This window comes from Aspergillus ochraceoroseus (genome assembly GCF_002846915.1).
Source record: "Aspergillus ochraceoroseus IBT 24754 chromosome Unknown P175scaffold_2, whole genome shotgun sequence".
In the NCBI taxonomy this organism is placed as follows: Eukaryota; Fungi; Ascomycota; class Eurotiomycetes; order Eurotiales; family Aspergillaceae; genus Aspergillus; species Aspergillus ochraceoroseus.
The window spans coordinates 3811170-3837577 of record NW_024468477.1 but is presented as its reverse complement, the minus strand read 5'-3'; the positions used below and the strand labels follow the sequence as shown (position 1 = coordinate 3837577).

Sequence of the window (26408 nt, the reverse complement as noted above, 5' to 3'; positions counted from 1 at the left end):
ATGATATTAGGGGTAAAAAGCGGCATTCTTTTTCGGTCACAAGCTTTCCTTTCCTTTCTGCATCTCGTGGACCATATCAAAAGTCATATATTCTGAACATATCAAGGTGCAACAGGCACCCTGGCAAATTAGTCATTTCCACGCGATTCTGGATGGACAAACTCAAATAGGCCTCTCCTGCCAGAAGAAACCCCGCGGCAAAATCATTGATGCTCGACTCAACTGATTCCTGAATGCAATCGATAGCTTCTAGCCACAGCGCTGACAATGTTGGGGAGCGGCATCTCTATTCACAATCTAGAATGGTCATGAAGTTAACTCCAGCAACAACAAAAGCATCCCAATCACTGAAGCAGCACGGTCATCGTAAATTATATTTTAACGACAAAGCATATCTGAAATGTTCCATGACGGGGATATCGCTTTTTTTTTTTTTTTCCAGTTGCGGTTTCCAGGGAGTCAGTGTGAAGGCTGGTTTCGACAGCAGGCTGCCTTTCCAGAACCCATCCTGATCCAGTCGTAACCCTCTCACTTGCGCTCTCTGCTCGTTAGCCTCACGGGTGTTTATTTGGCAAAGGTTCATATGACGAGTGGATGATGGTGGGTAAACCACAAGGCAGATAGATATGCAGGCAGCTGGGCATGGGGAGTATCTGGCTTAGCTCATAGGATCATGCCCGGTATGAGCAGAGGTCGGGAGGTCCTTCCCCAACAAGACGTACTCAAAATCAAACAAATATTTCTTCCTTATATTTCTCCCGGTATGCTCCCGCAATGTGTTCCATACTCGATGCGTCTGGCACGATGTCGAAAGGGTTGGCATTCTGGGTACGAAGATGCTCTCGATTAAGTGGACGGCCTTTTCGGTCCCGGATACACTTCAGCATCGCAAGGATATCACTCATGTCCAAATCGGCTTTTTTATCGCGATTGGCCGCAAACATCCAGCGGATCTTGCGCTTCAGGGCCCATTTGATTGGAGCGGCAAGGATGATTAGGTGGTCCCCGCGGAAGAGAATGATGTTCTGCTTCTGGGCCTTTTTGAATAGGTGCATCCTTGTCTCCTTGGTGACGTAAAATGCCACGTCCTCGTTCGCCCAATTTTCACTGCACTGGAGCCTTTTGGATACCCGAAATATGGCTTGCTCCAGGGGCTTTTTAATGTCATCATCATTCGCCCACTCCGGATCCAGGAGGTAGTTCATATCCTTTGTGGATTCTCTGTTCTTCAGGTAGTTGACCGCCAGGAACCCACCCACGGTGATCAGCTTGATAGGAGCAAAGGCGACGATAAAGTCAAATTTCCCTAATTCCTCATCCAGAGCCTGGAGAGCTATCCCGTGTTAGATGAGAGAGAGAGAGAGAGAGAGAGAGAGAGAGAGAGACCACTGGAGGCCCTCTTAGCAAAACTAGGCCAATTGACTTACCTTTGTGGAAGCCGTTCGCATCCAACGTTTGCTCGAGCCCGGCCATTGCAGCGCCCACCAAGTTTCCACCCGGTCCTCGGCAATCCAAGCATCAATCAATGTAGTGTCAAATCGGGTAAAAAGGAAGGCTTCTATATGGGGCGTTCTAATAGCCAGACGAGGAGGGAACCTTGGTTCTGCTAAGCACCCACGGTATATGGACAAAGGTACAAAGCACACTTCAAACACCAAAGACGGTTTGGCTGTTTGTGTACGTACCCCGCATTTCACGCTTGGCTGGAGATTTTCTCCCAATGCCCCACCAAAAACAGTCCGACTCGTTGTCTTGATAGCATCATTCTGCTTCCACTGCCTGACAACTACCGCAAATTTCGGGAAAAGAATATCTATTCGACGACTTGCAGCCTGTATAGATGCTGTTTAACCAAGGTTCAACCCAAGAAAAAGGTTCCGCAAAGCAATGCTTCTTAAAGGTTACGTGCCCAATCAGGTACTACGACTGGCCGCCATCCGGGCCGTACGTACGTACGTACGTACCTCTTTGGCAGTGGCTGCTTGCATGGGTAGATATTTATCTTGAAGCTCTACAAATGCTAGTGAGTACAATATACTGAATAGGCTACGAATGGATGGTAGCCTCAAAGAGCGTTTATACCTGTAGGAAGGGATCATATCACTCACTCACTCTATTACGGATGCAGCAAGGGTGGATAGTAACTATATATATATAGTTAATTAACTATTCTGATGGGTGGGCAAATAAAAAAGAAAAAAAGGATGACAAGGACGGGATTCGAACCCGTGCATCTCTCGATAATGGGGAATTTATAGCGAATTTATCCACTTAAATCCATCCTATTGATTGGTTTAGACAAGGCTCTCAGGAAAGTTTTGGTGGAACTACTTACGCCTTAGACCACTCGGCCACCTTGCCTACATTAACTAATATCGTCCCCAATTTGCTTATCTAAAACTGATCCGTTAGTGACTCTACTGCGATGCAATCCAGCAGGTATCAACAATATAATGTCCCTGAACAAACTCAGTTGTGAGCAGGAAGACAGCAAGCAATTTTCCTTTAATGGTATCAGACACGAAGAACGTAACCGATCAACTCTTTGCCCAACGGAATGAATGTGTTGCACTTGACTCTATCCACCAGCCTCCTAATCCACTCCCACCACCAGTTCAAACCAAAAACAACAACAACAAAAAGAAAGAAAAAGGATCAACCGTCAATCAGTCCGACTCACGGCCATCCACCTCTTCATTCTCTCCATCATCACCTCTTCACTAGGCTCTATGGTAGGCAGAATCCTAGCGGCTGAATCCAGCAGGCCTCGTTCCGCCTTATTGATCTCACGATATTTGCCTTCCCAACTATAGATCAACTCGCCATGTCTCCTCTCATCGTTGAACAGCATAACCACACTCTTCGCCACAACCTCAGGGTCCTGAACCGTCGCACCCAAGGCCGTCAGCGCCTCACGCGGAACAATCCCCGAGGCCGTCCACGAAGGCGCAACCCCGTTTAACCTCACCCCCCCAGCGGCGAAATCACTCCCAACCCCACGAATCACACCCAGCGCGCCATGTTTCGCAATCGTGTAATCGCCCGCCCCGAAGTTCTGAACCGATGACGCAGAGGCCGCGAGCACGAGACTCCCGCGTCCCCGGCGAAGATAATACCAGGCCAGCCGCACCGTATTGATCATCCCCACCAGGTTCACCTTCACGACGGCCAGATCCGGCTCCGAGAGCAGCTCCCGGGCATCGTCGTCAAAGGTCTCCTCGAGGAGAGTGTTGCGTGGACCTATGCCCGCATTCGCGAAGACGTGGTCGATCCGTCCGAAATGGGCGTTGCCCGCGACGAAGAGATTCCGGATACTAGGCCAGTCGGTGACGTCTGTTTTCACGAAGAAGAACACCGAGCGGCGGTCTTGGTCTTGGTCTTGTTGCTGGGCGGTGATCTCCTCGGGGATGGGATTCAGGTCCCCGGCTATTACCTTTGCGCCGAGCTGCAGACAGAGTTGCACGGTTGCTTTACCGATTCCGGAGCTGCTTCCTTGAGGTTGGGTTGGGTGAGTTTCCAGTTGAAAAATAAAATAAAATAAATAGATAGATAGATAGCAGCTCATAATATGAATAAACTGTGCTGCGGGGGGGGGGGGGATATCATCATGGATAATATACAGTTACATACCGGTTATGAGGACTACTTTATCCCTGAGAGGAGCGAGCATTTCGGGGGAGATTTGGATGTCAGTCATGTTCTTTTCTGTTCCCTCACTTCTTGCAGGCTTCTTGTCTAGGGAGGATACGGCTGGAGTTTCTTATTTTGCTATTTTGGTTAGGTATATATATATCTGTTTATATACCGCGGAATAAGCCGGCTGTGACGGGGACCTACAACAGAGCAAGTGCGGGGAGGAGTGAGTGATATATTCGACTATGTATCTACTACACTAGTGCTTAGTTTTAATATGTCAAGCCTCATATTACCATGCAAGAGATGAACGTATAGAGGTATACCAGGGTATAAAAAATAGGCACGCACTCATACAATTGGTTAGTTAGGGCTAACTAGGGGTTGTTTCTAGTGGCTAAAACTATGCAGGACTGCCAGTAAGTACCCTCCAAAATAACTAGAAGAAGTAAGAGAGGGGGTGTAAGATTCTCTCTGAATTTCTTTTTGCAAATCTCACCTTACCTCGTAGTTACCAGAAATTAGCCTGGCTGCTCTAATAACTAGAAGGAAAGAAGAGTGCGGAAAAAAGAGACATGTAGTAGTAGGGATAAAAGATATATAAGAGATAATGGGTTGAGAGTTGAGAATGAACAAGATAAATAGATAAAACAGTCCTTCATACGTTCTATGGTCGAGCTATTCGCTATGCAGACAGATTATATACAAGTAAAGTTGAACTCTGAACACCTTTTTTTACGCACTCTTTTCCGTTTCCTTGCTTTTAACATGACGTCTTGATTCGTTTTGTCCGTGAAACCACCCCCCCCCCCCCCCCCCCCCCAAGAAAAAAAAGAAAACTATCGTCCTTTCGTTTCCGGGAACTCGTCCTCAAGCTTCAACCTGGCAGTGACGTTCATACTCATCAACTCTTGGATGAGAAGCTTGGCAGCATAAGGAATAACCATCTTCACCACACTCCGGGATGACTTGCAACGCTGACACCAGTTCAAATAGCCCATGAAACCACACTGCTCGCAGACGTCGATTTCGTGACGATCAGACGAGATCATCAGTCGCTCCAGGAGCAGCTGACTGGTACCGTAGGCGATCAAACAATCACGCTCCATCTCTCCCAGACGTAGACCACCGTCTCGGGAACGACCTTCGGTGGGTTGGCGCGTGAGGATGGCGCGGGGCCCACGCGCACGCGAGTGCATCTTGTCTTGGACCATGTGCTTAAGTTTTTGGTAGTAGATGGGGCCGGTGAAGACGTAGAAGGGGAGAGCTTCCCCGGTGATACCGGAAGTGAGGTAGTCCTTGCCACCGTAGCTGAAGCCTTTGTCGATAAGGATGCGGGACATTTCTTCGACGGGACTGCCGCCGAAGCATGTTCCGTATCCGTGTTGGCCAGAGAGAACGCCTGCTTTGCCGGCGACTAGCTCCAGCATTTTCCCGACCGTCATGCGGGACGGGAAACCGTGAGGGTTCATGATAATGTCTGGGTTGATGCCTTGGTCGGTGAAGGGCATGTCGGCCTGGTCGGCGATGATACCCACGACACCCTTCTGGCCGTGGCGGGATGAGAACTTGTCGCCGACTTCGGGGCGACGGGTTTGGCGCGTGAGTACTTTGATGATCTGGTTTTCGTTTTCGGTCACGGAGACCATGACCTTGTCGATGTAGGCTGGGTCAGGGAGCTTGTAGGTCATTGGGGTGGCACTATAGGAGATTGGCCGGCCAGCGTCTGAACCGGTGATGCCCGAGGACATCGACTGGTCTGGGGTAGATTTATTGATGTATACTTCTCCAGCATTGACCTGTTCTCCTACAGCAGCTAATCCATCGCTTTCTAGGAGCGCGTGCTTTCTAATCGGGGCGTCGTTCTCATACTGAGGCGGGTTCAGGAGATCCTTTGTTCCGTTGGAGTAGCTCTTCAGGTTGGTGACATACTTCCGGAAAACTTGGCAGCGCCCAAAACCTCGATCGACGGAGCCTTTGTTCAAGACGAGGGCGTCCTCAATATCGTAGCCAGAGTAACTCATGACGGCCACAGTTGCGTTCTGACCAGCAGGAAGCTGATCATATTTGGTTAGCTCAATTGTCCGTGACTTGACCATGGGTTTCTGCGGGTAAACCATCAGATATAGAATGGAGTCAATGCGGAGGAACTGATTTGATGCGATAGCCCCAATCGCTTGTTTACCCATAGCACATTGGTAGGTATTACGCGGGGACTGGTTGTGGTGAGGGTAAGGGATCAGACCAGCAACGGCTCCAAGCACTGTGAAGGGCTCGATTTCCAGGTGGGTGGTTGCGTCTGTGACGTCTTTCTCGTAAATAGATATCAAGGAATCATTCTCCTCGTTGACATCGAGGTACTCCACAAGGCCTTGGGCGAGGAAATCATCAAACTGCATAGTGCCATCACGCAGCTTACGGAGATGGTGCCTCTTAACACGGGATTTTCCGTCCTCAACGACGATTAGAGGTCGACAGATACGCCCATCGTCAGTTGCGACGTGCACAGCACGTTGATGATGGTTGATGTAGATACTGACGAACTCGGAGATTCGGCCCATCCGACGCAGTCGACGGAATGCGTTTAGGAAGAACTTGGGACGGCGAGTAAGCGCCATCGGAGTACCATTTATAGAGATTGTGTAGCTTCCTGGGGCATAAAGTTCCTTCCCACCAACTGTCTGGATGTCTTCCGCGCCCAGCATGAAGACAAGGTTCCTTATCGGACCTTCTTCGTCGTTGGTTGTAATATGGGTCATCAGGGCTAAGTTCTTGACGAGACCGCAGGCTTCTCCTTCTGGGGTATCGGCTGGACAGAGCATTCCAAACTGGGACGGCTGTAGAGCTCTGGGTCCAGAGACCTTCCTGGTCTTTTCGAACTGACTGCTAATACGAGTCATCATTCCCAGCGCTGCAATATAACTGAGTCGACTAAGCACGTGGGTCACACCAGCACGCTCCATACGGAAACGCTTCAAGCTCCAGTTACCCGTAGAAATAGCGCGGTTCATTCCCTGGGTGATATGGTTGCTGTGCATGCTGATGACACTCCAGGCATCAAAAGCCTCTGCTCGGTTGCGCTTGTTCAGGACCTTGTCGATATTCATCTTGATGTCAAAGCAGAATTTCTTGAACAAATCTTCAAAGAGAAGAGCAAGTAATTGACCAGCCAATTCCAGTCGCTTATTTCCAAGGTAATCACGGTCATCCACCAGTGTCGCATCGTTCTTTGCCATGAGCACACGGCGTGCCATGCTAGCCACATAGATAGCCTTTGGCCTGAAATTCATGTTCTTAACTTCAATATGAGAGATAATGACGGATGCGATAGCCTCAACAGCCTCCTGGATGTGAGTTCGACGGTAAGACATCTGTTTGCGGTTGATCTTAATGCGCGAGCCAATCCAATCGAGAGCTTGCTGCTGCGTAAAGATGCCAACCTTGATGGCCTCTTCAAAGTTGATGGCAAAATCTTCTTGGTAAACTTTGTCAACACCCGCAACAAGAAGCATCATTTCCTTGTCTGTATGGATACCCATGGCTTTCAGGAGAATCACAATGGGAATGTCCTCGCTCAGCACGTTGTGTTTCACGTAAAGTTTGTCTTTCTTCAGAATAATGTAACTTTTAGACTTGCGCTCGTTGGAAGAACTATAACCATCAGTTAGGAAATGTTGAGTGTGACCTTCGAAGGGCTTTTGAAGCATTCTCACCTAGTTACCGAAGCCTGCACAATCTCCTTCTTCGGATCCGTCTCCACGATAATTCTGTTCTTGCTCAACTGCTCTTGAACGAGAATCACCTTTTCCGTTCCATTTACAATAAAATATCCGCCTGGATCCAAAGGACACTCGTTCAGCACCGACATCTGCGCCGGGGTCTTGTTGGCCAACACGCATTTCGAGCTACGAAGCATAACCGGCATTCTGCCGATAGCAACACCCGTTCTCCGAACTCGTTGACGACCACGGATATACTCAAAGTCAACCTGAATCGGGGCAGCATAGGTTGTGTCACGCAATCGGCACTCTTGTGGAGTTACGGTTGATTCGGAGAACTGAAGCGCGTCCTGCGGCTCATCGGCTCGTCGAGGGGATCCAAGGTAAATATCGGTAAACTTGATGTAGAAGTTGTGGTCGACATCGCTGCGGATCGTCGAGCTCGACTCGACAATCTTCTTCAACTGAACTTCCACCAAGTAGTTGTATGAGTCAATGTGCTGTTTGACCAGACCCTTGACTTTGAGAAATGCTGGCAGCAAGTTCCATTTATCCTTAGCTGTATTGATCGGATCTGTCAAGGCTTTATCGTAGTAAAAAGGTTCCAGGAGCGCATCGAAGGGGTCGCGGTGACGGTATGGATAGGTTGGCTCCTCTACTTCGACAATCTCTTCCTCGGCTGGTGGTGGCTGTTCTGGGCCGGCTCCCGGTTTGGACTGGGAAGGGCGCTTTCGCTTTGCGGCATCCGAGGCGTTCGACTTAGACGAACCTGCAGCCTGTTGTGATAAAAGGCAAAATCTTAGCCCCAAGGGTTCCTCTGAATGCGGTGGAGAATAATTCGGTCATACCTCTGCCTGCGCAGCTCGCGCGACGGCTGACGGAGCCTGTGCTCTCCTACGAGGAGGCATTCCTGTGATAATTGTTCCGTGACCAGAATGTTCGGGTACTGTGTAATTGGCTTTCAATCGTTTGAAGTTAGGGGGATATCATCGCAGTTCCAGTCGGTGCGGGCGCAATTTTCTTCCCTATCGGCGAGGGGAAAAGATCCAAAATTCCATTTGGAGAAGAGGGGCGCTTACGTAATTTACAGCTGTCCAAATGAAGTTAGCGAGGCCATTGCTGACAAACAACATACGCTAACCATAAAAGGAAGGGTTATCTTATCGTCCGGCGGGTTGGATTTCATTCTTGGATTTAAACTACCTCCATGTTCTGTACACTTGAGAACCAAATGGTCTACTGAAAAGAGGCGGTTTGGTGCGTATTTGTATTATATCCATTGCTTTTCGTAAGGCTTGTGACTGGTTAACTATAGCTAATATGTTTCGGGTAAGTAGGAACAAGATGCTGATTCATCTAAATCACAGAGAGAGTCACATTCTCTGGCGCCGTCCTCCGCGCTATAGGTCGAAACGCCTTCAGCAAGGGCCAGGATCCCAAGGACTTGGACTTGAATGCCTCCTCAATCTCATCCAGCGAGCGGCCCTTTGTCTCGGGCATGAACATCGCGCAAACCACAGCCGTAATCAGCGAGCATCCGCCAAAGAGAAAGTACGCTCCAAAGCTACTCTTTGAGAGCAGGATCGGGGTCGTCAGAGCAACCAAGAAGTTTGTAGCCCAGTTGCTGCCGTGCGCAAGACTTGTTGCCGACGCGCGGGTCCGCTGGGGTTGGATCTCTGCAGCGTATAACTTGATCCCAACTGCCCAGCTGAGAGAGAATATCACGGCAAATACGTAAATGCAGACGATCACGACCCAACGACCGGCACCAGTAGTGCTATGTACTGCGTTCCCCGCGTAGAGAGCGCCCATAAGGAACATTGTCAGACTCATTCCGATTCCGCCGTAGATGATGCTTTGTCGGCGGCCCCATTTATCTGCCCACATGAGGGCCGGGATCGTCACGGCGAAAATAACAAGGGCTGAGATGCCAGACGCAAAGAAGCTGGCATCCGCGGATGCGAGACCGGCCTGTTCGAAGAGTAGCGGAGCGTACTTTTAGATAACCCACATACATTAGTAAGTCCCCTTTCTTTCACGAAAGTTCCAAGACACAGACTTACATAAAGAACACCATCAATCCCACTGAGTTGCTGCATCCCCATCAAAAACACAGCCAGCGCAGTACGAGTTCGAACGTCCTTGGAGAAAATATCTAGAAGTTTGTGCCTCAACGAGCGGTTGCGCTGTGAGTTAACTGTGGTGGTATCCACGCTGGGCACATTGGTGATGGCGACTTCCTGGGAAATCGGACCCTGGATAATGGAACCACGATCTTGTTCGATTTCAGCCTTTTCGCGCTCTGCATGGCTCACACCTAGCAAGTCCCAAGTGGCACTGGCTTCAGCTCGACGGCCGTGAATAGTGAGCCATCTCGGGGATGGGACGAGCCAGATGAATGTCGACACGGAGAACGCAATTGACAAGCAAGCCAGAATCAGGTAGGGGATGCGCCATGATATCGAGGAATCCAGATGCGAAGTTCCGTAGCAAGTAAAGAAACCCGTCACCAAGCCGAGGGTGATCAATAATTGAGGACCCGTGGTTAAAGCTCCTCGAATGCTCGGGGGCGAGATTTCGCAAATATAACTGCAGTCAGTTAGCGGCATACGCGGAATAGCATACATATGTAGCACCACAGAAAGATAAACATGCACTACTAATGTACCCAAGTACAGACCCTCTCCAATACCCTCGATACATCTACCTATAACAAACATAGCGACATGCATGGCTGCACCTTCTAGGGCTGCGCCAATTCCGAATATGAGTGCCCCAATACTGATTCCCTTCGGACGGCCCAATTTATCTGCCAGATACCCCGCAAAAAACGAGGATATCGCCGCGGAGATCAAAATTGACGATACCAGAAGACCATGGATTGTCGCAGATTGGTTGCCGAATTTCTCTACAAAGCTGCTCATGACAGTAACAGGGCCGACGATGCCGGTATCCATGCTGCACTCATATTTCACGTCAATGACCGAACAGGCTGAACTCAAGGGAAGTCGCCATCGTACCCAAAGAGAAACCCTCCACAGGAACAAAGTATACTAGCCGTAACATATCGGGGAGGTTTGCGTAAGAGATTCATTCCTGTCGAGTATACCCCGGAATTTTGCCCCCAGTTCTTTCAAGTTTACCCGGAAGGATGTATGTATGTAGTAGGAGGCAAACTTGCTCACTGTAAACACCCCTTCCAAGAACACCGAGAAGTAATTATCACAGAAGACGAAAAAACCCCTGGGGCATAGAGAAGTGGGAAACTGGAGGTGAAATTTTTTATAGGGGGGCCGGCCCCCCCATCAGGGCTGATGGGGTCGGGATGTTTCACTCCATGTCCCACGCTACGATTAAAAATCGGGCTTTTGGATCGGTCCAGACAGTTTACTATGGGTAGTCTAACGTATCTAGCATCCTGATCACACGGATAGAATAGCGACGGCTATCCGCATTATCGGATATCCCCTCATGGGATCCAATTGGCAAGCTTACTCGGTTCAGCGTAAGCGCTACCTGCTTTATGTTGGAGTATGTACCGCGGGGGATCGTGGTCACTTGCTCAAAACTGAGGAACTGGGGGATATCCGATATCTTTTGGGGGATATTTCAGAGCGAATATATATATATATATATATATATAAAAAAAAGTCAGTTCTCTATATAAGATCCGAAACAGAAGGCTCAGTTTCCCCAGGGTCTTAGTTTAGGTCTATGGGGTATACCCGACCCGAAGCTAAACTTGTACTGTATCTTTCAAGATAATCCTCTAGCGAACGCTTAAACACGCTATATCTAGTATGTACTGGTATTACGGAGTACAGCTTTCATAAAGCCTGTTAAGCAGGAAAGGTTCCTGGACGCTTAGGGCTGCAGCTATGAAAATCTCCGTAGTAGTTCCTCCTGGCTGGGATAAATCCTTCGCGAATTTACTTGATCCCTGATTTAGAAGGAACAAGTCTGGTGATTGTAATTGCTCTAGGGAATGTATACACATTTGACGGAGAAAATATTGAATCCAGCCAAAGGAGGAATACTCTGAAGAGCACGATGGGATAATCTATACATAGCTTATATTCTCCAATTTTGAGTCTTGCTGGGCCTTGAAAGTATATAGAGATTCTGAGATATGCAGCGGAGCGAAAAAGCTCGACCTCTAACAAGAAACATCAGGCTAGACAGGTATCTAGAATTAGCAGATAGCAATAATTTAACGACCTATCTAAAGTAAATGAGGTAAGTCACTTCGAGGGCATAGACGAGGCTTGTCACAGCGTACTGTGCATACCCGGCAGAGAACCAACCACATAATAATAATTTTTTTTTTTTTTCATAAACTGAGTCCCCTTGGGCATTTCTATGTATAGTATCCTTCGTCAACAATGTGGGAGCTGAATATCGCAATGTATTCTGTAGAGGTGTATTGTCAACGCGTCTCTAGCATCGATGTAAGTCATATCTTCGAATTTGGACGCTTGCAGAACTAATATGTAGCAAATGAACCAGCCGTGGAGATGGTCGTGAGCTTATATCAATGCCCAATTTTTTTTTTATTCTGGTGTGATGCCTGACGGGGTACTCCGTATTAAAGTCTGTTACTGTGAGAAAAGACTTTCAATTCGGCAATCCGGATGCACAAAAAGTACTGCATTTGACCCTCAGTGAGGCAATACGACCAATGATCCGGCATTGAGACCTGCAAGTATGGGTTAATGCACAGATTGAACAACTCACTTGCAGCTTTTGTGGGTCAGTAGTCCACTTTAATGTGTCAAAGCACTATCAAGAGATACGTGACGGTTTTGGACTGGACTCAGCATAGCACCACCTGGGTATGGTACATAGATAGTAAGTACTATCCGAAGTCACCATTGTTGTGTCGGTGAATGGACCGTTGAGCCAGCATAAAAACCTAGCTGGATTTTTTTTTTTGTATTGTGGTAGATCCCCAGGTTTCTGCTTGAGAGCTACAGTCGTGTGCGAACTCGCTGTAGACTCAGTGATCTTTGCGTATCCATAGGATTTGCCAGAGCAACCCACGCAGAGAAAGAGAGATGCAAGGCTTTTTTTTTTTTTTTTTTTGGCAGGAATTATGCTCTAAGTATCCTTAAGCACGACCTCAGGCTATTGCGGATAGAGTCCCGGAGTCTATACCCGAGAAATTCCTGGCTGGTGCATGGGTCATCGTAATAAGAATCGGCGATTCCAGCTGCCACGCTTCCAATTTGCGGGGTTGGGCAACAATTTTCTCAACAGCTTCAGTCTAAAGAAAAGCAGACTAGCAGCTGCATTTTGAGACAATCCCCAAACGTTACTGCCTTAGGTGCAAATACTGCACATGATGATCTTATAGATCATCAAGCCAAAAGAAAAATAGGTGGTAGAAAACAGTTGCAAGCAAGGTGCCAGTTCATGTTCCCCAACGGAACGGAAGAGAGATGTCGGTGCGGACTCTGATTACTGCACCTCGCCTCGCACTCTCCAAGGTGATAGACATTTTTTGTGGCGGTGGGTTCTCTTTGACCGCAATTTAACACTCCTTGCCACCTGGCCTTGAACAAGTTGAAAGATGCCCTCGCGTTGGGGGAAAAAAAATTTTTTTTATTTGATATGCCAAGAGGATGTTGAAGAAGGGGTAAGGAATGGACTGACTCACTCTGTGGATCAGATCTTCAGAATACAGAGGAGTCAGGACTAGAATAATCTAGAGTAATTTTGTAGAATACCGGAATATTGAATCGCGTGTAAATTCAGATCTCATCGGACTTGATCGTTACCACAAGGTAAAGAAGAGGGCCAATAAAAGACGAGGCAGGCAAAATGTATTCACTCTATCAGGACGCAAAGGCAATTGCTTCATTCTGCATAAACGCCAGCCTGACAGGCATACAAATATACTCTTTTGTGCACGATAGATTAAACCAAATGAATGATCAAGCTGCAATTGGCCTGAGGCTCGCAGGAATCTTGTTGATGGTGGGGAATTCAGATATTAATCAAGACGGACGGGCTCAGTTGACCTGCGGGTTTTAGACCAGTCAATGATCCCCAATTGGCTTTACTAGGCACGGGGTATCGAACTATACATGGCGAATCATATCGTTTCCCATCATCTGCATGAGGCGACAAAGAGAGGGTAGCAGTAAGGTTACAAGGTAGGACAAGCTGCATGATGGCTATCCTACATAGAGAGACAACCCATAATCCAGTCAAATTGCATTATCTCAGGGCTTGGTTGAGAACCTGAGATGATTATCTCCGCCTGCCCTGTGAATAGCTCTTAATTTGGTGTAAATATTTTTGGGCGGGCTAGTTCGTCTGGAACAATTCATGAAGGCTATGGAGAAGGTTGAGATAGTCGACAGCATAGGTATCTATGCTCTGAACGTTCTGAGGTACTGTACGACTCGAGTCTCCGTACTACCACGCTAGAAATCCTCAAGTTCGCCCTTTTTTAAGATTAATAATTATTGGGAGAGGATCATTAACTAACTCACTAGTGAATGGTGGAAGTCGAAAAGTGGCTCTTTGGTCCCCTGAAACCTTAGGCCAGTTAAAACAGCTTAAATTTTGCTGCTGGAGATGACTTCCATCAAGTTCCATGGTAAGGTAACTCAACTAGCGACTAGTTAATACGGGTAGGGTGCTTCCTTGGTCCGGCTGTCATACCTAGTTCCACCCGCCTATTCTTCTAGCATTCAATATTGGGTTAAACGATGAAAGAGTTGCCGAGGACTCTGAAAGCCTAATGCCTCTAATATTCCCCTTTTTGGATGGAGGGAGGAGTCTCGTCATCTGACTGCATCCATCTTTCTCTGCATCGATTGACTCTCCGTACAGATCGATGAGGTCCGTGAGCGTAGACTAGGAGAAGACAGCTTTTGGAGGTTCGATAGTGACGGTGGTAAGGAGGATACGAAGAATGGCACACGGTCAAAGCACCGCGTCAGGCTAGACAAATGAGGGTCTTGAAGCAATGGACAATGGATCAGCGTTGCCTCCAAAGTCCAACACGATTTTTCCGTAGGTACTCCGTAGACGGGGTAGGTTGTACACCGCTTCTCCCTGGCCGCACCAATCATCAGGATGCAGTCCCTCCAGCCGGTCGCTAATTCGCCCTGGGGCCCCAAATGGATTCATTCGCAGTGGCAAGCCATCGCATCAGTTTGTGGGATGAGACTCAGAGACAATCATCACAATCAGACCTAATCGTCCTAGGGTTATCTGGTTCATCGCTGATTTGCCGGGCTCGAAGCGCTGACACACGCCCCCTCGCAACTCAATCGGTCGAGGTCATCCTCCTGTACATGAATTGCGAGGATATGTTGAGAGGCCTTTCATCTTCTACCTAGGGCACCATCAGCCTAATCGCACCCAAGTTTCCTATTCAAAATTAACTCTCTTCCGTGGCTTCTATCGATAAATTGCTGAGCTCTCCATCCAGGATTGGTCCATGGTACGAGCCGGTTGTCCATCCGAAACGAAACAAGTGGATTTTGTTTTTGCTCGAAGAAAAAAAAAAAGTAAGGAAGTTCTCCGTCCGGTGCCACTATTTCGACCAAACAGATTACCACACACCGGGGTGGCACGTCGCGAACCTTTCTGGGTCGCGCGTGGCAATCCGTAAATATTGATTTTGTGGTACATTTGTAGAGATGATGTTTGGTTGACCTCCCGATCTTCAATAAGCATTACCACGGAGTGCTCTAAGGCCCGAAACCCAAAACTAAGGCAATCTTCCCAAATACGAAGCAGGCACGATTCTTCGTTCGTCTGTGAAACCAAAGAGAAGAGACGAATAGAATCTTTCCAAGCCCTAGGCCCCGAGTCCTGACCAGGTACGTGCAGAGGTTAGGGCGTGATCCGCCGTCACATCTTTTTTAAAACCAATTGGGTGTCTCCACTCGATGCAGAAACACTTGCAGAGGCCACGCTCTCGACCAGCTCACCCAGCAAAGAACTCCCCCTCCTCTAGCCCCTTGCACGACCTCTCCCGAAGGTAGAAACATCAGGTATCAGGATCTTTGACAGGAAGAACGACAGTGCGTCCAGGATGCAGAGCTTGAAAGTACCTATGTAGGAAGCTACCTATATTAGCAACTAGATAGTGTCAGATATTTATTTAGTCCATGGTCACGAAACTCCCGAGAAAATTGGTCGGGTACTTGCCATCCATGTATCTCAATACGTTTGGCAAGAGATAGAGAGGTACCTCTCAATTCCCAACAGGATATTGCATTAGCATTAAATTCCATGGCGTTTGATCCAATCACGATCGATTGAAGAGAGATTTACTCTTGATCCGTCCAAAAATCAATGATCGGCCGACGGACTAGCATCAGAGGCGACAGCTCACCAGGCTGGGGGATCGATTCATTCCCAACCTAGACAGACATCGTTGGCTAATTTCCCTTCATGTGACATCTTTTGCTGGTCTTGATGCTGGATAACCATTTCCTCAAAAAGGCCATGAACGAGGTGCTATTCGATAATAGTCGAGCTATCTTGATCTTGTAATAGCATAGCATAGCATAGCAGCAGCAGCAGCAGTATTAGTTGTGGTTGAACAACAAGGGATGATGCATGAACAGTACATAGTCGTGGTTTGGCGATGACGATAAGAACTTTCTTAGGTACCTATGTAGTAGTAGGTATAGTACTACTACTCCTTAAATCATGCTAAATGAAAGAATAATAATTAAAGAAAAATTAGTTTTGATTATTATTCTACTACTACTAATACTACTAATACTATTACTGCTAATAAAATAATAACAAAGCCCACTGCCTAAACGAGAGTTGAGTCAACAACTTTCACTACTTCTTTTAACTAACTCCCCGCTTGCTTTTCCCAGCCGCTGCCCACTCACTGCTCACTCACTTTCGCTTCCCCTCTCGCCCTCCTCTCCCTCTCTTGTCTTCTTCTCTTTTCCCTCTCCTTTTTTTGGGCCCCAAATATCTGTATAACATCTGTTTTTTTCTTTTATTGTTGCGGTCCCCATTTCTCCTCCCTTCTATCCTTTCATTCATTTTTTATTCTTATTCTCTCTCGCTGCTCTCGCGTTGAGAGTGAGTGAGTGAAGAGTGAGGGCCCAGCCTGCGACATCTCCGCATTTTTCAGAGCACTGCAAAAGTGTGCGAACCACCCCCCCAATTTCGCCTCCATCAGTCCTTACTTGTGTGCTCGAGCGACTAGCTACCATTTAAAGTCTCTTTCGGTTCCTGAAACTCAAACTCTCGAGGCGTTCATTGTGTGTGAGTCGCAGCTCTTTTCCGAGATCTGCTCCGCCAAATCACCCCTCAGCCCCTCTTAACTCCTTACATGGGTGGTGATGTTATCATTGTGAGAGACTCACACCGCCAACACACTCGCCCTCCTTGGTTCCTGTACTTTAATCTCAAACCCTCCGATCTGCTTGCAGTGATTTCCCAATATTGATTTCTCTCCTCCTCCCCTTGCCCTTTAAATGCCTCCGTTGTCCAAATCGTATCATGACATAGCTGACTTCTGGCCCACCTTGGCCCCCCTGAATGGTATTAGTCCTGTGATACCTCCCGTCCCCAAATCGCCTGTCCACCATGGCTTTTAAGAACGGACTAAGTGAACGCCTCGATGAGCTTCGATTCCCATCTCCCCGCTCGCCCCCTTCGGAGACTCCCTTCCCCGGCTACAACCCGCTTTCCCCAGGCCACTCGACCTTCGTTTCTGCGTTTTCGCGGCCCTCAGGCGACGTTCGGGGGAACCTTCAACGTCGTTTCACCACGGACGCGAGCAAGCTATCATCCTGGAGCTATTTGAACAATGTGGGAAGCACTCCTCAGATGCCTGATGCGCTAGATTTACTCTCATCGGTAAGTCTCTGCTATCTTTGCATTGAATAATGCACATGCTGCCCGCGTAACTTCTCTTTTCCCCTCTGCTCGATTCCCGTTTATTATCTGGGGGGACATATTCTTTTCATATTACAATGCTATTTTTGGGCTTTCTTGCCATTCATTTTCAATTCATTCACTCTACTGGACCCAATGATGGTTCTCTACCCTTGGTGCTGCCTCATAATATCACCTCGCTCTAATCTCACTCTCGCCTCGCTTCTTACGCAATCCCCATTGAACGTCACTGACCCTTAAATAGTTTGAAAAGAAGCGCCAACACATTGAGTACATGCGAGAACAAAAGAGAAGATTTGAGGAGGATATGAAGCTTTTCGATATGCAACATGAGAGAGAGCAGCAGGAAATGGATCAGCTTGCCAAGGATCTCGCCAAAGCTGGCATTTCTGGACCCGTCAGTGAGCCGACAACACCCCCAGAGTATCGGGAAAACGGCTTTCCAGGTGGTTTCTCTCGTCCTACTCGCTTCTCAACTTCAAGCGTTACATCCTCTCCCGGTTTCTTCAACGTCTTTGCTCCCTCGGTCACCTCTCCGCCTAGCCAACCGAGCCACGACTCTGTCCAAACTCCCACGAACCGCTTCGCAGTTCATTCTGTTCCTGGCTCTCGGAGGAACTCTGAAAAAGAAGATTTTGGTCACGAGCCCACCTCGCCTTTCCGTCCTGGTCCCTCGTAAGTTCCCAATCTCCAGCATATGTTTCACATGCCCGGTAGCCTATCATTTCTCTCTTGCTATTATTTGATTCACTCAACGGCGTAACACCTGGAGAGCTGAGGACATAACTGGGTTCATTCACCATCAATACCTACTACCAATCACACGTATTTGCACTCTGGATCTGTGTTACTAACCCTTTGGCTGTTAGTATTCACCGCTACTCGATGCCCGCTACCGGCCTGGGTTCTCAAATCCGTCCAAATATTTCAGGTTTTAACAATTCATCCGGATTGGAAAGCTTCAACGCAGCCAAATATTTATTACACCACGACGACGATAGGTCAACTTTAAAAGACGAAGACAGGATTCCAACCCCAGATATCAAGAGCTATCTGAAATTGACGGAACCGGACGATAAATTTCCAACTCTATCCCGTCGAGAGGACTCGGGCCTAGTAAGCTACATAACATAACACATGTATTATTTTCATGAGGTTGCATACCTAACAACTCCCTAGCTTTCTGCGAACTCCGACGCACTGGATCTAGCGAACTCCAGGACTCCGAATCCCGAGTCTTGGAATTCACACAACCGTCACCGGTCATCCCATCAGAGTATGCCTCAGAACGCCCTGAACATGTTCCGCCTCGGTCAAATTGGTGGTTCGGCTGACGAGGGTCATACTAACGCCTCAAATAATTCACGACATGCTGCACGCCACTCTCTCGAGGCAAATATTCTCTACAGCACGGATGGAAACCATGATGCCATAACTTCAACATCCTCCAGCCGTCCAGCTCCTCTACAATCATCGTACTCGACCAACGATCTGCCCACGGTCAAGGGTGAAGGCTTTAACCCCGCAATCACACCCCCGAAGACCCATGCTGAACAATTCCAACAACACAATGTCAATTTGGGCCGGATTCCCATTAATACCGCTTCCACCCGCCCTCAGAAGGATTCGCCTGAACGTGAGGAGGCCAATCTTCAAAGCTCCAGGGCGCAGGCAACAACACTGCAACCAAGTGCCACACCTTTTGGGCCGCAGATTACTACTGCTGCTACGTCGGCGAGTAGCACCACGGTTTCTCCTACATCCCTGACCACTTTCCAGGCTCCGTTCTATGGTTATGGCATCCAACCTTATATGGGAACTCCCATGCAAGTGAACGGCCAGCTTCAGGGTTACAATCCTTCACCCTCTTTCTCTGGATATCCACCTTATAGCAATTATCGTCTCGCGGATAATCCGGCCAAGTCTGTTGGATCCCGCAGAAACGGTGATGGGGATTCCGCTCAACTCTCTCGCTTTACCAATTTCCCCCTTGAACATTACCGGGGCGAACTCTACGGTCTTTGCAAAGACCAGCATGGTTGTAGGTATCTCCAGAGAAAGTTAGAGGAACGCAACGCGGAGCATGTCCAGATGATATTCGACGAAACAAATGTGCATGTTGTTGAGCTCATGACAGGTTTGTCTCTCCTCCCTAATCAAGCCAATGAAATTTTTTTCAATCGTTTAATGCTAATTACTTCTCTTTTTTTTTTTTTTTTAGATCCTTTTGGCAACTATCTCTGTCAGAAGCTTCTCGAATACTCCAATGACGAGCAACGGACAGCTCTAATCAACAATGCTGCCCACCAGCTCGTGAAGATCGCACTCAATCAACATGGGACCAGAGCTCTCCAGAAAATGATCGAATTTATCTCAACCTCAGAGCAAACACAAACCGTTATCCATGCCTTGAGGGATCATGTCGTGGAACTGGTGCAGGATTTGAATGGAAACCATGTTATCCAAAAGTGCTTAAACCGCCTTTCTGCCGAAGATGCTCAATTCATTTACGATGCTGTTGGCGGCAACTGTGTTGTCGTTGGTACCCACCGTCATGGCTGCTGTGTCCTCCAACGTTGTATCGACCATGCTTCGGGAGAACAAAGGGCTCGCTTGATCGCCCAGATAACTTCTAATGCATTCGCACTAGTTCAGGATCCTTTTGGAAACTATGTTGTGCAATACATCTTGGATCTTGCGGAACCCCATTTCACTGAGCCCCTTTGTCAAGCCTTCCGTGGTAATATCCCAGCACTCTCCAAGCAGAAGTTCAGCTCGAACGTGATCGAAAAGTGCCTCCGGACTGCTGAAATGCCCATCCGCCGCCAGATGATTGAGGAGATGCTGTCGGGGGTTGAGCTCGAAAAGATGCTTCGAGATTCGTTTGCAAACTACGTTGTGCAGACAGCGATGGACTTTGCTGATCCAGAGCTGCGTAACACGATCGTTGAGTCAGTCCGTCCTATTCTTCCTTCAATTCGCCAAACGCCTCATGGTCGTCGCATTGCCGGCAAGATGATGGCCTCTGAAAGTTCTGGAAGAGGCAGCGCAGCTACTAGCGGGCAAGTCACCCCGAACGAGATGAACTCTGCTCAGCTCCCTGGACCGTTGCAAACTCCTCAGAAATCATTCTTGTACCAACACGCTTTCCCAGTTGCGAATGGCGGTGGTCAATTCGGTAGCCAGAACTTCGTTCCTGCCTCCGGCACCGGGTCCAGCTCGAACACTCCCTCCGGTGCCAGTGAGAATTCCTCCGGAATTTTCAGCGCTACTACCCAGCAGCAAAATGGTACTCTTGGCGCTCAGAATCAGCTTTACGCTTATTTTTGATCTCTTGAGCCTTGCCCAGTCTGCCTAGTTCTTTTCTATTGAAGTGTACACATATTCAGATGACGTCACGAACTTTTCACGACTTACGGCCACCCTGACACTATCGACATATTGGGGATTCAAATTTTGATACCATCGCAAGATCATATCCTTAATGCAATTCGCATTACATCTTTCTGGCCATTTCTTGACGATTACGATGCAGCCATCCACCAGGTATCAATATATTCTGCCTTGTATTTTTCCAACGCTTGGACAACTTGCGTTTTACGTCCCACGACGCTGACGTTTGGACCATTTCTCTTTTTGCCCCCCCATACCTGTGAATCAATCAATATTCCCGAATCTGTGTTTTTATTCGATTCCTTTCTGTTTCTGTTTCAAGAAACGTGCTCTGTTGTTTTCTCTCGCCCCGAGACTTACTTCGTGATTCCTGCTAGAGTCTAAGCACAGGGTTTTTCTCCGAGAGCCACTTGTCATTTCTACAAACCGTAGTATGATGGGCTCCCCGATGGTTTCCAATACCATCTTTCCCAGCTTGCCTCAACAGCGCGCACGGTAGAATAGATGTATCCATACTTTATGCTACCACAGTGTCTTCATAGTTTCTTTTTCTTTTTCTTCTTCATTTCATTTTTTGTCATTTATCTTCTTATTCTGCATTATTCAGTGATAGTAGCAACTAGAAATCGAGCCTTGATATCTAACCGAACCCTCCGACAAGTCTTAAATAGTGACGTTCTACCAATTGAACTACCCCTAGGACCACATACTGCGGATGCATCCCTAAAATCCCGCTGATGCCCAGTCTAGTAAACAAACACGGCCATCATCCAACCAGATAATGTTTCGGGGGGCTATCCAAGGGACTGTAGCGATGGCTGGATCAATTATGTTGTATGCTTCTTGCTGATTCTTTGCCTCATGGGAGGAGACAAACGGGCCGAACTTGACTACCAAGGCACAATCTGGTAGGTAGCTTAACGACCCGGTTACCAGACCTCACGCCTCCAGTAAGTCGATCATCTGGACAAGAACGGCAATAGTCAATGATTGACTGGTGATTGTCTAATTGAACAGACACGGTGGCATCAGACATTAAAAGGGAGAGAGAGAGAGAGGTAGACACTTGAGCTCCTTTAGGATTATCTAATATCCGACACAGGAAACGGTTCCACGCGCCTGTCGCGATCTCGTTTTCTGCCACTCCAACAATCGCAAGTTTTCCAGGTTTGCAGAGATCTTATTTTTATTCTAGACTTTTCTATGTCCGCATGAATGGTCTCCTATGCTTCCAAGCGAAATATCCCAGACCCTCAGCCTGCAATGGCCTTGCCGAGAAGTGCAAGCCAGGCAGCTCGCTAGCCTCCTTGCTGTGAGTTCCCTAGGAGTACCCAGAGCTTTAGGAATATACTAAGGATTTTCTTCGATCGATAGCCCAGTACATCTAGTCCGCCCACCATCGTGGTCCACGGGATTTCTTCTACATGTAAATCAACTATCGTCACCAATGTCCTCTCAGCTCTCGAAGTGCCTCACGCGGTAGTTCGAAGTCCAGAATGCATTACAGGTCGCCATTTACTGACGAAGATACTTTGGGCCACCTTGGGCGCGCTCGGACGGAGAGATGAATGGGAGAAATTCGGAAAAGGGAGGTGTGAGCATGTCAGTACCCTGGCGGTACTGCTAGGCGAATGTTTGGCTTCGACCCCTAGCAAACACATTGAAAAGTTCGTGCTAGTTTTAGACGGAATTGATAAGCAGCGAGAAGCACCCCCTACACTTCTATCTGCACTGGCACGTTTAGGAGAAGGAGTAAGTTGAGCATTGTGAGAGCCCTGGGAACAGAATGCTAATCATCTTTTACGTAGATTCCGTCCCTTTCCATTATTTTGATCCTCAGCTCCAATCCTCGTCCGATGTTCCTTCAGGCCATAGGAGTCCCACATATCAATTTCCCACCGTATACACGCAGGGAGGCGATTGCTATCATCTTGAACGCAGGCGTTCCAGCAGTCCTCGGTCTACCCGTGGAAACGTCGTCCCAGTTATACAACCATTTCGTCTCTGCTGTGTACGATTCTCTAGTCGGGCCTACGGCAAGCTCTATACCCGTTTTCAAATCCATATGCGAGAAACTCTGGCCGCAATTCGTCTCGCCCATCAGTACGGGCGAAACTCCTCCTGGGGGCAATCAGGAATGGGATTTTTCCCGACTCCTGGTCAAGAACCGTTCCCTATTCAGACAGCAGGGCGAATCAGCCCTTGTGCATCACATAGTCACAGAAGAAGCCCTTCCAAACCCCACTATCAACGGCATCTCCAGGCCATCATCTATATCAGCCGTCTCCGCACCTTCACCACTCCCATCCCTACCATACTTCCCTACCCTGATCTTAACTTCCGCCTACCTGGCCTCCCACACGCCCCAAAGACTCGACACAATCTTTTTCTCCAAATTCTCCTCGTCCTCACTATCCGCCCGAAACAAACGTGCCCACCACAGACGACGTCTAAAGCTTCTCTCGCAGGCCCAAGCCGAAGACAGCCGAGAACTAAGCCAAGACCCGTCTACCCCAAGCAAAAGAGGCAAGGGCAAGAGAACAAAGACTCGAATCACAAAATCAACTCTCGAGTCTGCGTTCGCAACCTCATCCGCCACAACATCTGCTGCAGGCGGAGGATCTGGCATCACCGGCCCGTCCACCATTCTGACTGCTCGTCCGTTCCCCCTCGAACGACTTATCGCCATCTACCATGCTATTGACCCTAACCCACCTGCGAACCCGATAAGGGTCACGGCAATCTCGGATGCGATATACGCGGAGCTTGCTACGCTGCGTCGATTGCGGCTTGTTGTACCTGCTGCGGGACGCGCAAGTGGTAGTCGTATGGGACTGGGGTCCGCGGGAGTCAATAGTGGGAATACTACAGCTGATGTAGGCGAGAAATGGTGTGTGAATGTCTCCGGTGACTGGATTGGCGAAATGGCCAAGGGAATTGGGGTTGAGGTTGGAGAGTGGTTAGCTGGTGGGCTGGATTAAAGTTAAAAGCTTTCCAAAAAAAAAAAAAAAATTCAGTGAAACCGAAATATACCATATCATTTATTTTCAAGATCCAAGATTCAGATATGACGGATGGATGGTAGCATCTCTGGCGTTAGGTACATTCAGGATTTAATACATATAGCATTACCAATATCAATTATCATTATTATTGAGGCCTAGGTTTTCACCAGTTCCACTCATCTACCACGGCCTGAGAACATACTAATAAACTAGGTGTCTGCGGTCCATGAGAGGATAATCCCCCGGACTCGAAACAGACAGATGTAATCGGGTCGTTGTATTGATATTTAGATACCGGAGACAACACTTGTTCGCCGGTACGGAGGGAGAAAAGTTGAATTTTGCGGTCATCAGAAGCTGCAGTTTATTTTAAAATATTAGATTAGAGAACACCGCAAAAAGAGAGAAGAATTAAAAGAAGCCATGGGTTGGTTACTCACCACTCGCGAGGAGCCCGAGCTCCGGATTGATATCAAAGTCCGGGATGACTTCGGGTGAATAGTCTGCAAAACTGAGGTAGGGTCTGGTAGAGGTGTGGCGTTTGTTGTTTGGGTTTGGGTTGCGCTGGAGGCCGTTAACTGGGTAACGGATATCGTACATTTGGAGCTGTCCTTGTTAGCTTTTTTTTTTTTTTTTTTTTTTTTTTTGGCGACCAAGGTAATGTAGCACTTCGGTGGGGGAGGAGAGAATTACTGAGTTTATGCCTGCTACGACGATGCGGTAGGGGTCGAGTTTGCGTAGCTTTGTGACCGCGTGAGGGTGTTGGAGCCTTGCTGCGCTCCCTCGACTGCGGATATCGTGAAGGAAAATAGTTGAGTCTTTCAAGCCGGCTGCGATCACGTCCGAGGAGAGCCACTCGACAGCGGTGATGAGAGCGTGCGACAAGCCTCCGACGCGACCTTTACCCGGATGCTCTGTATCATTCCCGCCGGGAAAGGGCTTTTTGGATAAAGTCCAAGAACCTCCATAGCCTTCCAGGGTATATAGCCCGTCTGAGGTTCCGACTGCGAAATGAGGGACGTTCCCTATAGGTGAAGGGGATGAACACCATAGGGAAGAAGTGGTGCGGATGCGAATAGGGTGTGAAACTAATTCAAAGATATAAGATTCATTAATCCAGGATAAGGGTTTTGGGGGGGGGGCATTGTGCATACAGAATGGGGGCCATCGATAGTCTCCTCCTTCGTCGGGATCAGGGAGCATCCGAGGTGCAAGGAAGGAGTCACCATTTGGGCCACTATCCATCGTCGCTCTAGTCTCATTAGCCTGCCAATTCGACAGTACAATTAATGTACCAGGCTTTTCCTCACAAGAGATATCCAGTGTGGCTTAGGCAGAGTGATGAGAGCTAGACGCTCGGCAGTTAGGAACCTTTGAATAGTGACTTTTGGGCTTGGTTAGACTTGATACATACTCGATACTGCTCTTTGAAGAGGAGTCGCTCCATGGTCCGATGGTATGTCCATTTCTCCTGGTCGCAGTCAGGGAAGCACACCCTGGTATGGATAGAACCGGTTGTCAGTGTCGTACCTTCACAACATGCAAGGCTTTACTTACGACACTGACGACTCCCCACCACGATGTCCACCTTGGAGCAAGTCAGATGTGTTCATAAGTGATTCATTAAGGGGTCGAAGTTAAATACTCACTGGCAATCAGAATTCCAGACCGTGGGTTGCGCAGGATGTGTTTGATAGTATACTGATCCGGCCAGGGCTCGAACTGATGTAACTGGTTTCGAAATAATTGGCTGGCATATGCTAACCCTCGCCGCTCATGCTCCACACACCTTGGCATAGGAAGGGTCCCTACTTCCCTATAGGCTTGGATGAGGGGGTTTTGGAGGCATTCTGCTCTCTTAATCTTTTCCTTCTCGACCCTTCGAACTAGACGCGCTTTTCTTTCACACTTCTGTTTTAAGGTTAGGAAACGAAGAACACCCAAAAGGACACATGATAGGTAACAACCTCATGACCTGCACGTTTCCGCTTGACAGCATCATTCGAATACTGGGATCCCGGCGTAGCTTTGTGGTTTGCCTGGATTTTGAAGTACTTTTTCTTTTCGGGATCTATAATGGATCATCAGTGCGTCATTCTAAAATGGAGCCAGAGAAAGCAGGATATTCACCATAATAAAACCCTGGGATCTCCCTATTCATGATTCCTAATACGTGTGATCTTACACAGTAGACCGAAAATGAGCTTAAGTCCGTATCGAGAGCTGCATAGTATTGATCAGGAAAACGTAGCAACTGTGGGGGTGTCAAAAGGTACTACAAACCAGGGTTAGATGCTTAGACTGTGACATGCCTAGGTACTCCAAAAAGAATCACGAGGTAATCAATCTCCTATAACCTCCACCATCTGAGAGAGACGTCTTCTGCTTCCCTCAATGCACTCCGATTCGAAAGTCTTGTCTTTTATTGTCTTTTAATGCTCTGGCTGAATTTCCAGAATCTGCTGGTTTTTGCCGCGACGTCGAAGCGGGGATTACGTCATCCCAGAGCGTGTCTTTGATTGGTCAGAGCCATGTATAGCATGTTTTGGCTTCACTTCTGGTCTTGTTGAAGTTATCAACTTCACTTCAACCCAAGTTTGAGCAATGATTGAATCAAAATTTGATTCTTTTCCAAATTTTGTCAATTTTCTCAACAAACTCCCGGACAACATGACAACCATCCTGAATACTTTCAGAATATATAACGACGCTGCATCTAAGTGAACTCCAGGCACATGCCGTGCAATTCTGCTCAGGTCAAAGCTAA

At 48.0% G+C, this 26408-nt stretch overlaps 5 protein-coding genes and 1 non-coding gene across 6 annotated transcripts; 1 reads left to right on the top strand and 5 right to left on the bottom strand.

Moving 5' to 3' along the window:
* Nucleotides 1–728: 728 nt before the first annotated feature.
* Nucleotides 729–1473, bottom strand: P175DRAFT_0491819 (uncharacterized protein; the record flags this gene model as incomplete). The annotated part of the gene is made up of 2 exons (XM_040895854.1): nt 729–1333; nt 1428–1473. 2 exons carry the CDS (start codon nt 1471–1473, stop codon nt 729–731), a joined length of 651 nt encoding a protein of 216 aa, XP_040754859.1.
* A 732-nt stretch (nt 1474–2205) lies between these two features.
* On the bottom strand, nt 2206–2361 carry P175DRAFT_0t32. Its single transcript has one exon. It is a non-coding gene; the product is annotated as a tRNA-Phe (tRNA).
* A 301-nt stretch (nt 2362–2662) lies between these two features.
* On the bottom strand, nt 2663–3697 carry P175DRAFT_0530583 (uncharacterized protein; the record flags this gene model as incomplete). Its single annotated transcript, XM_040899796.1, has 2 exons — nt 2663–3492; nt 3631–3697. The coding sequence occupies 2 exons, from the start codon at nt 3695–3697 to the stop codon at nt 2663–2665; spliced, it is 897 nt and encodes a 298-aa protein (XP_040754858.1).
* A 775-nt stretch (nt 3698–4472) lies between these two features.
* Nucleotides 4473–10309, bottom strand: P175DRAFT_0515339 (DNA-directed RNA polymerase III core subunit RET1; the record flags this gene model as incomplete). Its single annotated transcript, XM_040898853.1, has 6 exons — nt 4473–7284; nt 7347–8128; nt 8201–8262; nt 8921–9347; nt 9416–9941; nt 9978–10309. The coding sequence occupies 6 exons, from the start codon at nt 10307–10309 to the stop codon at nt 4473–4475; spliced, it is 4941 nt and encodes a 1646-aa protein (XP_040754857.1).
* A 6622-nt stretch (nt 10310–16931) lies between these two features.
* Nucleotides 16932–23617, top strand: P175DRAFT_0508143 (putative RNA-binding protein; the record flags this gene model as incomplete). The annotated part of the gene is made up of 8 exons (XM_040898319.1): nt 16932–17204; nt 17488–17918; nt 18113–18359; nt 18423–19380; nt 19465–20532; nt 20959–20962; nt 22025–22388; nt 22445–23617. The coding sequence occupies 8 exons, from the start codon at nt 16932–16934 to the stop codon at nt 23615–23617; spliced, it is 4518 nt and encodes a 1505-aa protein (XP_040754856.1).
* Nucleotides 23618–23674: 57 nt separating this feature from the next.
* On the bottom strand, nt 23675–26013 carry P175DRAFT_0515337 (uncharacterized protein). The gene is made up of 10 exons (XM_040898852.1): nt 25772–26013; nt 25609–25712; nt 25291–25552; nt 25199–25229; nt 25056–25137; nt 24952–24989; nt 24796–24893; nt 24335–24729; nt 24082–24247; nt 23675–23998 (listed from the first exon to the last, which is right to left on the bottom strand). Exons 1-10 carry the CDS (start codon nt 25800–25802, stop codon nt 23805–23807), a joined length of 1401 nt encoding a protein of 466 aa, XP_040754855.1. The 5' UTR covers nt 25803–26013; the 3' UTR covers nt 23675–23804.
* Nucleotides 26014–26408: the final 395 nt, after the last annotated feature.